The sequence below is a fragment of the Xenopus laevis genome, chromosome 5L, assembly GCF_017654675.1.
Source record: "Xenopus laevis strain J_2021 chromosome 5L, Xenopus_laevis_v10.1, whole genome shotgun sequence".
Lineage (NCBI taxonomy): Eukaryota > Metazoa > Chordata > Amphibia > Anura > Pipidae > Xenopus > Xenopus laevis.
Window position 1 is genome coordinate 164,933,955 of NC_054379.1, and position 13,329 is coordinate 164,947,283.

The 13,329-nt window shown below is 40.6% G+C and overlaps 1 protein-coding gene across 1 annotated transcript in view; it reads left to right on the top strand.

Moving 5' to 3' along the window:
• Window positions 1-7,566: 7,566 nt before the first annotated feature.
• efr3b.L (EFR3 homolog B L homeolog) overlaps window positions 7,567-13,329 on the top strand; it is a 101,512-nt gene continuing 95,749 nt past the window's right edge. Inside the window, exon 1 of the mRNA XM_018264120.2 lies at window positions 7,567-7,968. Coding sequence (XP_018119609.2) covers window positions 7,929-7,968 — 40 coding nt within the window. The 5' untranslated portion in view covers window positions 7,567-7,928. The remainder of the gene's footprint in view (window positions 7,969-13,329) is intronic.

A 13,329-nucleotide genomic window follows, 5' to 3' on the forward strand; every position in this document is an offset into this window, starting at 1 on the left:
AAGCTATTTAAAATACAGTTCATTTAGTACTTGAATTGGGATAAATAGGGGTTAAATGCCATTCTTAGCTCTCTGCATTCCTATATAAGGAGAGTTACAGTTCAGCCATCCTATTAACTGATGGAGGACGTGGCTGCTCCTTACAATCACAGTGATTTCCTTCATCAATTCTGGAGATAAAATCACCCAGGCATCATAGTTCTATGGGAACATGTGAAGAACAGACAGTGGGACCAGGATGGATCATGGTCATCCGTAGGCCCTGGACGATGACTTCAGAAGAATGAAGCAATGATGCGTAGCTGTTACCATCGGTGATTTCAATTATACCCAGTGGAGAAGCATTTTCAGGAGATTTGTTGCCGCAGTCGTGATTTTTATGGCGGGCAACAAATCTCGCATGTCAGCCATGTCCCTTATACAGTTGGTGCAGCAGTAATGCAACAAACAGGACACACAGGGGAACACAGCTGTTCATATACAATTATTCCACACAAGAATGAAGCGCTCACCTCCGTTTCTTTTCCCTTTGGGACCAGGTGCTTAGCAGTCAATTTCCCACTCTCCCATGGGTATCAAATCATATGCAATATCCAACAGATAGTTCATATACCATTAGTCCTGAATGTGTCTTTTTTTGGAAGCAGCCATTCTGGTTGCTGAGATATTAAAGCACCTGCTTTGCAATATTACTGTTACAATTATTTATTTAATTTTTCAATAATAAAGAAATTGAATAATTAAAGTTAAAGTAAATGTTGTACCAGCCCAAGGCAACCACAGCCCTTTAGCAGTAAAGATCTGTGTCTCCAAAGATGCCCCAGTAGCTCCCCATCTTCTTTTCTGCTGATTCACTGCACATGCTCTGTGCTGCTGTCACTTACTGAGCTTAGGGAGCCACTCACAATATACAGTACACATAGAATAGAAATGTCACAATATAAGGCTGATTAGTAATTAATACACATAATTACTACATGGCAGCACAGAAACCAGTGCAATTAGCATCAGAATTGAATAATCAGCAAACCTGTAGCATCAGCTTATATTACAGCCAGGGAAGCTCATTTTCTGCTGGATAATTAGTGACGAGTCCTAAGCTTAGCTTCTCAACAGCCAATCAGAGCCCACTGAGCATGTGAGTGTCACAGACACTTTCCAAGATGGTGACCCCCTGTGACAAGTTTGAAGTCCTGGATCATTGCTGCTATTGACAAGCTCAAACTTTAGCCTCGTGCAATAAGTTCACTATATAAAATATGCCATTTTTAGCCACATTCATTTTTAGGGTTTAGTTCTCCTTTAACTTCTCAAACATGGAGATATACCACTTTAGCATTTTACAAATCCTACCGTCTCTGCTCAACACAGCGTTAGTTTGTTCATTACAGTCACATAATATCCTGGAAGGGAACAGAATATACCAGCGCTCACCTGATTGGGAACCCCATGACCCAACAGCTTCACTGGGATAGAAAAGCAGCAAATGGCTTGGGATGGTTGTGCCTGTTGCAAAATACTGTGCCCAATTGATGTATCTTTGCCCCGTTGTACATTAGGCTCAGACTGCTGTCGATCAGGTAAAATACAAATAACAACTTTCCCGTTTTTCCTGGGACAGTCCTGATATGAACAGCTCAGTCTGCAGTCCTGGATTCTTAATTAACTGTCCCCAGTATCTCTCTTTGATCTCCTGCACTGATGCCAGAAAAAGATTGTAAAGTTTCTAAAACTTCATTAAATTAGAAGCTTTTGGCAGAGAGCCCTGAATACCCAGCACCTGCACTGGGATACAATTGTAACTAATAAGATAAGCAAAGATATAACTATTTAAGATAAGCAGGTCTCTTGGGGGAACTGGGACTTTCAGCTTAAAGGGAAAGTTCACCCTTATTAGCAAAACTGTAATAACACATAAAACAAGACCCTAAAACCCCCAGAAATGTGTTTTAAACTTTCCATAACCTACCAATTTTTAATTTTTTTTAATGAACATGGTATTTAGGGGTATGGCCATAAAATGGGTGTGGTCAAACTTTTTTTGTCCCTCTTTCCATTTATCGAATGTTGGGAGGTATGAGATACTAGAATATAATTTCAGTGTAAACCCTATTTTTCATGCTTATTCCCGAAAGTGGGCCACCCCTAATTTGACACCATAGGGCGTCACCCTTTGCACCCGAAACAGTTCCTACTTGACCTTGGAGTCACAATGCAGCAAGTTCATATCTGGGCATTTCTGTGGCACATGAATGATATGAAGGAGTGACGACTGAGGGCACATTAGTAATTAACAGAACATTAGCTTTATAATGTACAAACAAGGATTATACCTTGAGGAAGGATTGTTGTTGGCTCTGCGAGTGATCACTGGGGAACAATGCGGCACTTCTTCATATTAATAATAGAAAACACCGCCGGCCGCAGGCAAATTGAGAGGAAATTGTGTTTCCTGCAATTGAAGCACAAGCCAGCTGCTCAGACGTGCCTCCATCCAGGCCATTTCCATGGAAATAATACAAAAAAAAAAAAAAAGTCTGAATAAAAATCAATTGAATGCTTTGCAGGCTGTCACGTACATCAGTGGCGAGTAGCAAGTCAGACGGCAACATAATGTGGCATTTGGGATCTACAGGCTCCATTCTGGATGTGACTGGGCAGTTTATGGGGTTCCCATATCATTCACTTTAGGGCTGGGATGGCAACGGCCAACAAGAGGAACCTAAGCTGCGCCCCTGGGGTTCATGTGGGCAGAAGGTTACCCATTACAGGGTCATACTTTGGTTTGCTAGTCTTGGAAAGCAAATCAGTGACCTCTGTTTTGACTTCTCATATTCATTTAATCTACGACTCCCAGCATTCCCTGCAGAGAGCTTAAACAGGTACTTAAATATTACTGCATACAATCATAATAATAAAATAATAATAATAACAATAATAATAAAGAGGCACTCAATGGGACTATGTAAAGGAAATTAGCAATAACAACTCCCAGCAACCTCAATGAAATGAGCCCTTGACTTTGTTCCACAAACACCTCCATAAGAAGGTCCTGACCCATAATGAGCTTCATTATGGATTTGTTGCTGATCCCGTGTAACATCCAAGTTATTAAATGCTTGGCTAAATCATCTTAACTCTCTATTTATCGCCCTTATAGTCTGACACTTAATTAACTCCCTCAATTTCTTCTGCTCTCCCTGTGGTTAGAGGTCTATGGGCTCAGGCTTGGGGAGCTCTCACACTCATTCCTTTATACAATAGGGCAATGATACAGTAGGAAATCATTAAAGGAAAGTTTATTAAGTCTGAAGGATATCTGAAGAGTTTTAAAGGAAAGCATTTGTAGGGGTGTTGGCCTTATATACACCCATTTTAAATGAAACTTCTGTGTATTCCATATCTCCCATTAGCTGGAGAGTGGATGGGGCAATACATATCTACTGGGAAAGCCAGAGACATACTGGGAAGAGGGGTTGGAGTGTTGGAGGAGGTCCCAAATTTTATTGCTGCCTGCCATGGAAACAATTATTATTGCCCAGGTGATGGTACTGTAGGAGAGGTAACACTATCTGGGTATAATACATAGAACTATATGCACTGATATCAATATATTGTTTTACTTTGAAAGCAGCTAGTAAGTTGCAGGTAAAACTTAGTCACTTAGAGGCAGATTTATCAAGGGTCGAATTTCGAAGTACAAAAAACTTCGAAATTCGACCATCGAATTGAAAAACTTTGAATTCGAATATTGAATTCGACGTTTTTTCACCGAATTTGCCAAACCTACGATCGAATAAAAAACGTTCGATCGAACTATTTTAGCATACGATCGAAGGATTTTTATTCGATGTGTAAAGACTTAGAAAAAGTTTGTAGAAGGTCCCCATAGGCTAACATAGCAATTGGGCTGGTTTAATTTGGCGAAGTATTGAAGTCGAAGTTTTTTTGAAGAGACAGTACTTCGATTATCAAATGGTCGAATATTTGAAAGATTTTTATCTCGAATCGAAGTCGTAGTATCCTATTTGATGGTCGAAGTATCCAAAAAATTACTTCGAAATTCAAACTTTTTGTACTTCAAAAATTCACTCGAACCTTAGTAAATCTGCCCCTTAATGTATAATTAAGCAATAGAATTCTTAATGAATCAGATGAAAATTGAGGGTAGGATTGGCCAGATATGGGATGACTTTGACGTCGTTGTTCAGCTTAAATATATTGCAATATATGGACAAACAATCCCTGTGTTGTTTAAAGGGTAAGGCATTTTTCAGTAGCAGTAGCACAAAATGTCTCTGTCTTAAATATATTGATAATGGGTTGAGTGCAGAGGACTCTTGTATTTGACTATATGTATTTTGTGGTCACAGTCTCATTGCACCCCTGCCTAATGGTTTTAAAAATTAGTGGTGAGCACAACTTTCCCTTGTTTGTTACAATTCTGGTTAACGCACACCAGTCCTGAGTGTATGCAGTGTAGCCCATATACTGCTGAAGTAAGTCACAATGGCCATTTCACCCCAGAATTGGCATTCATAATGACTGGGAGAAGGAATCACTGCTATAGACTGTGTATTGATGAGAGAGAAGGGACAGATCAGGGATCACTGCTATAGGATATCTACTAATGGGAGAGAGAAGAGACAGGTTAGGGATCACTGCTATAGGATATCTACTAATGGGAGAGAGAAGAGACAGGTTAGGGATCACTGCTATAGGATATCTACTAATGGGAGAGAGAAGAGACAGGTTAGGGATCACTGCTATAGGATATCTACTAATGGGAGAGAGAAGAGACAGATTAGGGATCTCTGCTATAGGATATCTACTAATGGGAAAGAGAAGGGACAGATTAGGGATCTCTGCTATAGGATATCTTCTAATGGGAGAGAGAAGAGACAGATTAGGGATCTCTGATATAGGATATCTACTAATGGGAGAGAGAAGGGACAGATTAGGGATCTCTGCTATAGGATATCTACTAATGGGAGAGAGAAGGGACAGATTAGGGATCACTGTTATAGGATATCTACTAATGGGAGAGAGAAGGGACAGATTAGGGATCTCTGCTATAGGATATCTACTAATGGGAGAGAGAAGAGACAGGTTAGGGATCACTGCTATAGGATATCTACTAATGGGAGAGAGAAGGGACAGATCAGGGATCACTGCTATAGGATATCTACTAATGGGAGAGAGAAGAGACAGATTAGGGATCACTGTTATAGGATATCTACTAATGGGAGAGAGAAGAGACAGGTTAGGGATCACTGCTATAGGATATCTACTAATGGGAGAGAGAAGAGACAGGTTAGGGATCTCTGCTATAGGATATCTACTAATGGGAGAGAGAAGAGACAGGTTAGGGATCACTGCTATAGGATATCTACTAATGGGAGAGAGAAGGGACAGATTAGGGATCACTGCTATAGATTATGATGTACTGATGGGGACCAACATGTGGGTGTCACTGCATAAATCTATGTACAAATGTATTTTCTCTTATAACCACATTTCTGCCACTGATTAGACGCACTGTGTGTCCCTGGAGTTGAAGGTGAAGGTGTTGAAGATATAGAATTTCCCCCAAGTAGAATATTGGCAATGAGAATAATGTTTGTTTCCATTGATCAGCCTTAACTGCATGATACTGATGAGTTTCTATTTACAATACATCACTGTTACTTGTGTTTATGTCTCTGGGTGGGCGCTGGTGGGGGGTGATTGGGGAGTCATAATGGGTGAGAGAGGACCTTGCTGGGAGCTGTGAGTGTCCCACTGGGCTCCAGACACTGTCACATTCATCAGCCGCACCAGTCACTTAATGTCAGAGTATGTTATATGAGTCATGGTATGATCTGCTGCAGGCTTCTCTAGATATGGTGCCGCTGAACACAGAATAAATATAGAATATTCTCTCTCTGTCACTGCATATTCATTCACAAGCACCACAACGCTCACTGCTTATAGTGTAGGGCAACAAGGAATTGGTCCTGGACTCACAGTATCAGAATGTACCACTTGCCAGAAAATGAGACTATGTGGGAAAGAATGATGGGAGTATCTAGGATAGAATGGTGAGAATATGTTGGATAAAATTATGTGAATATGTGGCATAGTTATAATGGTAAACTACATTATTAAAGGAGCTACTAAAGAGAACTAAATCCTAAAAATGAATGTGGCTAAAAATGTCCTATCTTATATAGTGAACTTATTGCACGAGGCTAAAGTTTGAGCTTGTCAATAGCAGCAATGATCCAGGACTTCAAACTTGTCACAGGGGGTCACCATCTTGGAAAGTGTCTGTGACACTCACATGCTCAGTGGGCTCTGATTGGCTGTTGAGAAGCTAAGCTTAGGGCTCGTCACTAATTATCCAGCAGAAAATGACCTTCCCTGGCTGTAATATAAGCTGATGCTACAGGTTTGCTGATTATTCAATTCTGATGCTAATTGCACTGGTTTCTGTGCTGCCATGTAGTAATTATGTGTATTAATTACTAATCAGCCTTATATTGTGACATTTCTATTCTATGTGTACTGTATATTGTGAGTGGGTCCCTAAGCTCAGTAAGTGACAGCAGCACAGAGCATGTGAATCAGTGAATCAGCAGAAAAGAAGATGGGGAGCTACTGGGGCATCTTTGGAGACACAGATCTTTACTGCTAAAGGGCTGTGGTTACCTTGGGCTGGTACAGAAGCACAAAACATGTACAACATTTCTACCTACTTCTTTGGTTAAGCTTTAGTTCTCCTTTAATAGGGAGAATGGGGGAGTCTGTGATGGAATCATGAGGATGTTTGGAATTGAATGGTTAGAATTAGATGGATGGTACAGTCAGAAAATATGGGATGGAATGGGGAGAATATATGGGAAAGATTGATAAATGTTTTGGATTGAAGACTTTAAATAAGTGGGATAGGATGTTCAAGTGTGTAATATAAAATTATCCCAATGTATGATATAAAATGATCCCAACGTGTGATATAAAATGATCCCAACGTGTGATATAAAAAAATGATACCAATGTGTGATATAGAAGTATCCGAGATTGTAAAATAGAACAGTCTGAGTGTGTAATATAGAATGATCCCAGTGTGTAATATAGAATCATCCGAGAGTAGTAGAGATGTATGGGATAAATGTAGTCCAATTTGCAGAGTAGAATGGTTAGAACATGTAGGATAGAATGGCAAGTGTAAGGCAGATTCGTGGTTATGTCTTTCAGGATTCTTGTATGGGATTTTGAGGTAGGTTGTCAGACCACGTTGCTGCTTTGGGGAGAACATTTCCACAGCTCTCTTGAAACCATTAATACAAAGAAATGTATTCTCCCCTTGTCAATCACTTTAAGGCACCTGCACTGTCTGTTCACTACTGTAGCAATTGTATGTGCTTATTGCTGAACATGCAATCAATCTATATATAGATATACAGTATATATGCTACTGCCTGTGGCCCTTTAATAGCAGAAATGTAATGTATTCAGAAAGCATCGACATGGAAAGTTCATCCATCCCACACTTCCCTACTCCGGGCTTCCTTCTGCCCTTGAGAAAGGAATGGGGGATGGGAAACGGACACAGATTCGGAGAAAAGGTAAAAGAACAGAGAGCGGAAGGGAATCATTCCAGGATATAGGATCTATCCTAGTGATACAAATGGGATTATCCTGAGGAGGGAAAGACAATTTCATGGAACATCAAGCTGAACTATAAGACTTTCAAGAGTCAGAACAAGCAAAGGGGGGGGGGGGTAATCATAAGACTGAGTCACTAGTGATACAGGATTAAAGTGAGCCTGAGGAGAGAACGATGGGCTGCGTGGCTTTTCATTCTCTCCTTTGAAGGGGAAAGAGATACTACTGATCTGCTTGACTTTACTTCCAGGCCAAGGACTGACCTGTGGACTCTGGGAGTGATGGACTGCGGGGGTCTCCTTGATCACCATGTATGCAATGGTAACGTATAATGTTGACTATTCCTATAATAACCGGATTATAATAATAACCCTGACTATAATAATAAACCTGACTATTCCTATAATAACCTGATTATAATAATAAACCTGACTATAATAATAACCTGACTATTCCTATAATAACCTGACTATTCCTATAATAACCTGATTATAATAATAAACCTGACTATAATAATAACCTGACTATTCCTATAATAACCTGACTATCATAATTAGGGATGCACCGAATCCAGGATCCAGGAATCCTTCTGGGAGGCCGAACCGAATCCTAATTTGCATATGCATATTAGGGGAAGGGAGGGAAATCGGGTGACTTTTTGTCACAAAACAAGGAAGTAAAAAATGTTTTCCCCTTCCCAGCCCTAATTTTCATTTGCAAATTAGGATTCGGTTCGGTATTCGGCCGAATCTATCACGAGGGATTCGGGGGTTCAGCCAAATCCAAAATAGTGGATTCGGTACATCCCTAATCATAATAACCTGACTATTCCTATAATAACCTGACTATAATAATAACCTGATTATAATAATAACCCTGACTATAATAATAACCTGACTATTTCTATAATAACCTGATTATAATAATAAACCTGACTATAATAATAACCTGACCATAATAATAACCTGACTATTCCTATAATAACCTGATTATAATAGTAACCTGACTATAATAGTAACCTGACTATAATAATACCTGACTATAATAATGACTACAAGTCTAACTCCAATTGTCTTAAAGTATTTAGTTACCTTTCTGACTGCTTAGAAATGGGGGAATGGGGAGCCCACTCTCCCTGAGCCAACAGACGGAGAGAACTGAGCATTATTAACCCCCCCTGGAGTTAATGAAGCGAGATCTAAGGCTGTGATGTGTTTATACTGACTATATCCGTGTGCCCTTTCTATTTCTATCTATGTTCTGCCCCCTAAGGCACCCACTGATGTTCAGGGACCATAAAGGGCAGATGTATAAACAGCCTAAAATGCAAGTGGAATTGTCACAACTGCATTTCCCTGTTAAAGGGACTGTTCACCTTTAAATTAACTGTTAGTATGACGTAGAGAGTGATATTCGGAGACAATTTGCAATTGGTTTTCATTTTTTATTATTTGTGGTATTTGACTTTATTCAGCTACTCTCCAGGTTGCAATTTCAGTCATCTGGTTGCTAAGGTCCGAATTACCCCAGCAACCATGCATTTATTTGAATAAGAGACTGGAATATGAATAGGAGAGGCCTGAATAGAAAGATGAGTAATACAAAGTAGCAATAACAATGCATTTGTAGCCTTACAGAGCATTTGTTTTTAATATCGGATACATTTCCATTTGAAAGCTGGAAAGAGTCAGAAGAAGAAGAATTCAAAAACAATAATAAAGAAAAAAATTAAGGGCAATTGAAAAGTTGCTTAGAAGGAGCCATTTTATAATATAATAAAAGTCAAATCTAAAGGCGAACCATTCCTTTTAAAAGCACCTCACAAATATAAGGTGCTGTAATTAAAGTTTCTACTAATAGAGGGAGAGAAAGAGGGAGAGAAAGAAAGAAAGAAAGAAAGAAAGAAAGAAAGAAAGAAAGAAAGAAAGAAAGAAAGAAAGAAAAAAAGAAAGAAAGAAAGAAAGAAAGAAAGAAAGATTAATAGCCTTACAGAGCATTTTTTTAGATGGTGTCAGCTACTCCCATTTGAAAGCTGGAAAGAGTCAGAAGAAGAAGAATTCAAAAACAATAACAAAGAAAAATGAAGGCCAATTGAAAAGTTGCTTAGAATGAGCCATTCTATAATATACGAAAAGTCAAACGTAAAGGTGAACCACCCCTTTAAAATGTGACATTATAGAGAAACATTTCCAGCTCAATATTTTCACTTCTCTTGGTTTTAAAATCAAGGTCTACTGAACTACAAAGCCCACCGGCCAATAGCTGGCTAACTGAGGATGCTGGGAGTTGGCAGGCTTTCTCCTTCATCACCTTGATGATAGGACTAGCACCGGTATTCAATTGCACATGGGCAGTTGCTAGTAGCAACCAATGAAGACTGTGTTTTCATTTTTAAACATGTAATAGACTTATGGTTGGTTCACTGCAGGTATGGGACCTGTTATCCAGAATGCTTGGGACCTGTGTGTTTTCTGGATAATGGATGTTTCTGTAATTTGGATCTTCCTACCTTAAGTCTACTAGAACCATTAACCATTAAATAAATCCAATAGGCAGGTTTTGCTTCCAATAAGGATTAATTAGATCTTAGTTGGGATCAAGTACAAGCGACTGTTTTATTATGTACAGAAATCATGTAAAATGAGTCTATGGGAGATGGCCCTTCCGTAATTTGGAGCTTTCTGGAAAATGGATTTCCAGATAACAGATCCCATACCTGTATTACTAATGGTGCCATGACCTGCAGCCCAGCTGAATTCGACTGTTCCATTCAAACTGCAAGGCACATTCCAAGTCTCAGTTCTTGAATGGTCAGAAGGGCCTATAAATGGCCATGGTATTGGTCAAGCCACATCCATTGCTGCTGTATCCCATGTACAACTCTATTTAACATAATGGTGATCCAGTCTATATCAGCCATTTAGTCTGAAGGGGCGGAGTCAGGGCATGGGTATGCTTCAAACCCATTCAGCCCCAATATACGCTAACTCCGCCCCTTTGGAGACAGATAAGAAGAAGAGATTTCATGATATTAGAATATATTTTAAACCAGTGCAGGGGCATGTGACAGTTCACATAACAGAACATGAGCCATGGTGCGTAGGAGCTCACACTCGGTATCCATTAGCTTTATATTAACTCAGGCAATGCTTCAGGCAAAGCCAGGACTGGTGGTTCCATTGTGGAGACTGGCAGAGAGACAGAGGCATTTGTATAAATAACAGCGACTACATTGGAGAGTTCTTGAAGGACAGATCTCTTATGGGTGAATATATTAGCAGTTATCTAATTACACTCCACTGATGAGCTGTAACAAAGGCCGTCTCAAGAGCATGCACTCCACAACCTTACAGGCCTTGCATCAATAATGAGTAAGTGTGAGAGGTCCCTTTAGATACCTGAACTCTATTGTGTTCCCTTTGTATGAGCATGAAAGGCCTCGCTCCTTCAGCCAGCGTCTCTTTTCAAGGGAAACTAACACTACAGTACAAATTGCTCCTGCTTTTGTTTTATGTGCTGGTACAAAATAATGAAGGGGTGTGAATGCCTTTAAGTTAACTATTAGTATGTTTCAAGTGGTCTTCATTATTTATTTTTTATAGTTTGTAAAATTGTAAGGCTACAAATGTATTGTTATTGATACTTTTTATTACTCATCTTTCTATTCAGGCCTTTCCTATTCATATTCCAGTCTCTTATTCAGTGGATAGTTGCTAGGGGAATTTGGACCCTAACAACCAGATGGCTGAAATTGCAAACTGGAGAGCTGCTGAATTAAAAGCTCAAAAACCACAAATAATAAAAAATTAAACCAATTGCAAATTGTCTCAGAATATCCCTCTCTACATCATACTAAACGTAACTCAGAGGTGAACAACCCCTTTATAGGGCACACATTCCCTGTCATGCAGGGTATAAGCAGCTTATAATGAGACATGACTGCAGACTGCACCGGTGCAGTAACCCAATGTCGCCCTTTACCCACCAGGAATTCAATGCAATATACCTGGGCGATTACATTCTGGAGGTCAGAGAAAGTTGGGAGGAACTGTGACTGCATTTTATTATAGTTTATCTTTCTGGTTGGGCCATTAGTACTGATGTTTTGTTCTGCCTGGTTGCTACAGTAATTAAGCCCCAGCAACCAGATAGCAAGCGTGACAACTGCATGGAAAAAAATAAAATAATTAGAAACTCAGCATACCTGTGTATACAACATATTAGAAGTGCATTTTAGGGCGAACTTACCCTTTAAGGTTTACAGTCTGCATAATAACTATGGATGGGCAAAAATGAAAGGCAACTTCAGCATAGCAAAATATTTGGCTTGGTTCTTGCATCTGGAGGCACCTTCTTCGAACTGGGTGCCAAATCAAGTCTTCTCCTGGGTCCTCCTCTTCTCCCAATTATTTTGTAGGCCTGGAGAACCACTCTGTAGGAGTAATATGGACAAGTGGTCTGGGGCACTGCACTCAGTGGGAAAAAGCCATTGTAGCAGGAAGAGGAAGGAATAGTAGATATATAGTAGTAGGACAAGGAGGTGACCACTGGAATGGCAACAGTAGGGCAAGATGCAGGGAGTAGGACGAGAATGTTCCTCGCATTCATATAAATCATTAGGGTCCCGAAAAGTATTTTCCTTGGGTCCCACAATGACTAAACAGCCCTGATGATAGAGAACTCTCAGATCAGGATCCCAATAGCAATATTGCTCGTGGCAGTAAAACACTATCATTATCATTTAAGTACCGTGTGCCAGTCTGTAAGCTGATGGAATGCCAATCAGTGTATAATTATCTCTGTGATTGACACCGTGTGAGGGGGGCGGGTTCTTAGGAGAGGGAGGTTTGTAGTGAAATGTTGTGCTAGTAAAGTATTATATGGCAGGGACAAAGGACTTATTGTATAGTGTTCATTTTGTATTCAGGAATTCTGCTGTTATCGTGGGTGGGCAGCAGAACTGTGGGAAAGAGCTTCTGTCTGGTCTCCCAAAACTCAGCATTCAGATACCAAAACTGGTGTATATAAGACACTGGGACAGAATGTTCTGTTACACAGATAGCTAGAATCTCAGCTGCCATAAAGCAGGACAGGACTGCTGCTTACAATGGGGATCAGATAGGATCTGTGCAGCCACTGGGACAGAATGTTCTGTTATACAGATAGCTAGAATCTCAGCTGCCATAAAGCAGGGCAGGACTGCTGCTTACAATGGGGATCAGATAGGATCTGTGCAGCCACTGGGACAGAATGTTCTGTTATACAGATAGCTAGAATCTCAGCTGCCATAAAGCAGGACAGGGTCGGACTGGGGGGACCGGGGCCCACCGGGACTGTTGCCGAGGGCCCCCCTCCGGCCACCCGTCCTCCCACTGTGACGCGCCGGGGACGAGCAAGGAAGCCGCTCGGTGCGCATGCGCAACAGCGCCGCTTGGCGCGCATGCGCAGGCGGCGCTGCTCAGCGCCGATAATTTTTTTTTTTTTTTTAAATATAAATATTTAGAGAGGGGTTCTGGCCCGGCGGGGGCCCATGAGGGTCGGGGCCCACCGGGTATTTTCCCGGTGTCCCGCCGGGCCAGTCCGACACTGAAGCAGGACAGGACTGCTGCTTACAATGGGGATCAGATAGGATCTGTGCAGCCACTGGGACAGAATGTTCTGTTATACAGATAGCTAGAATCT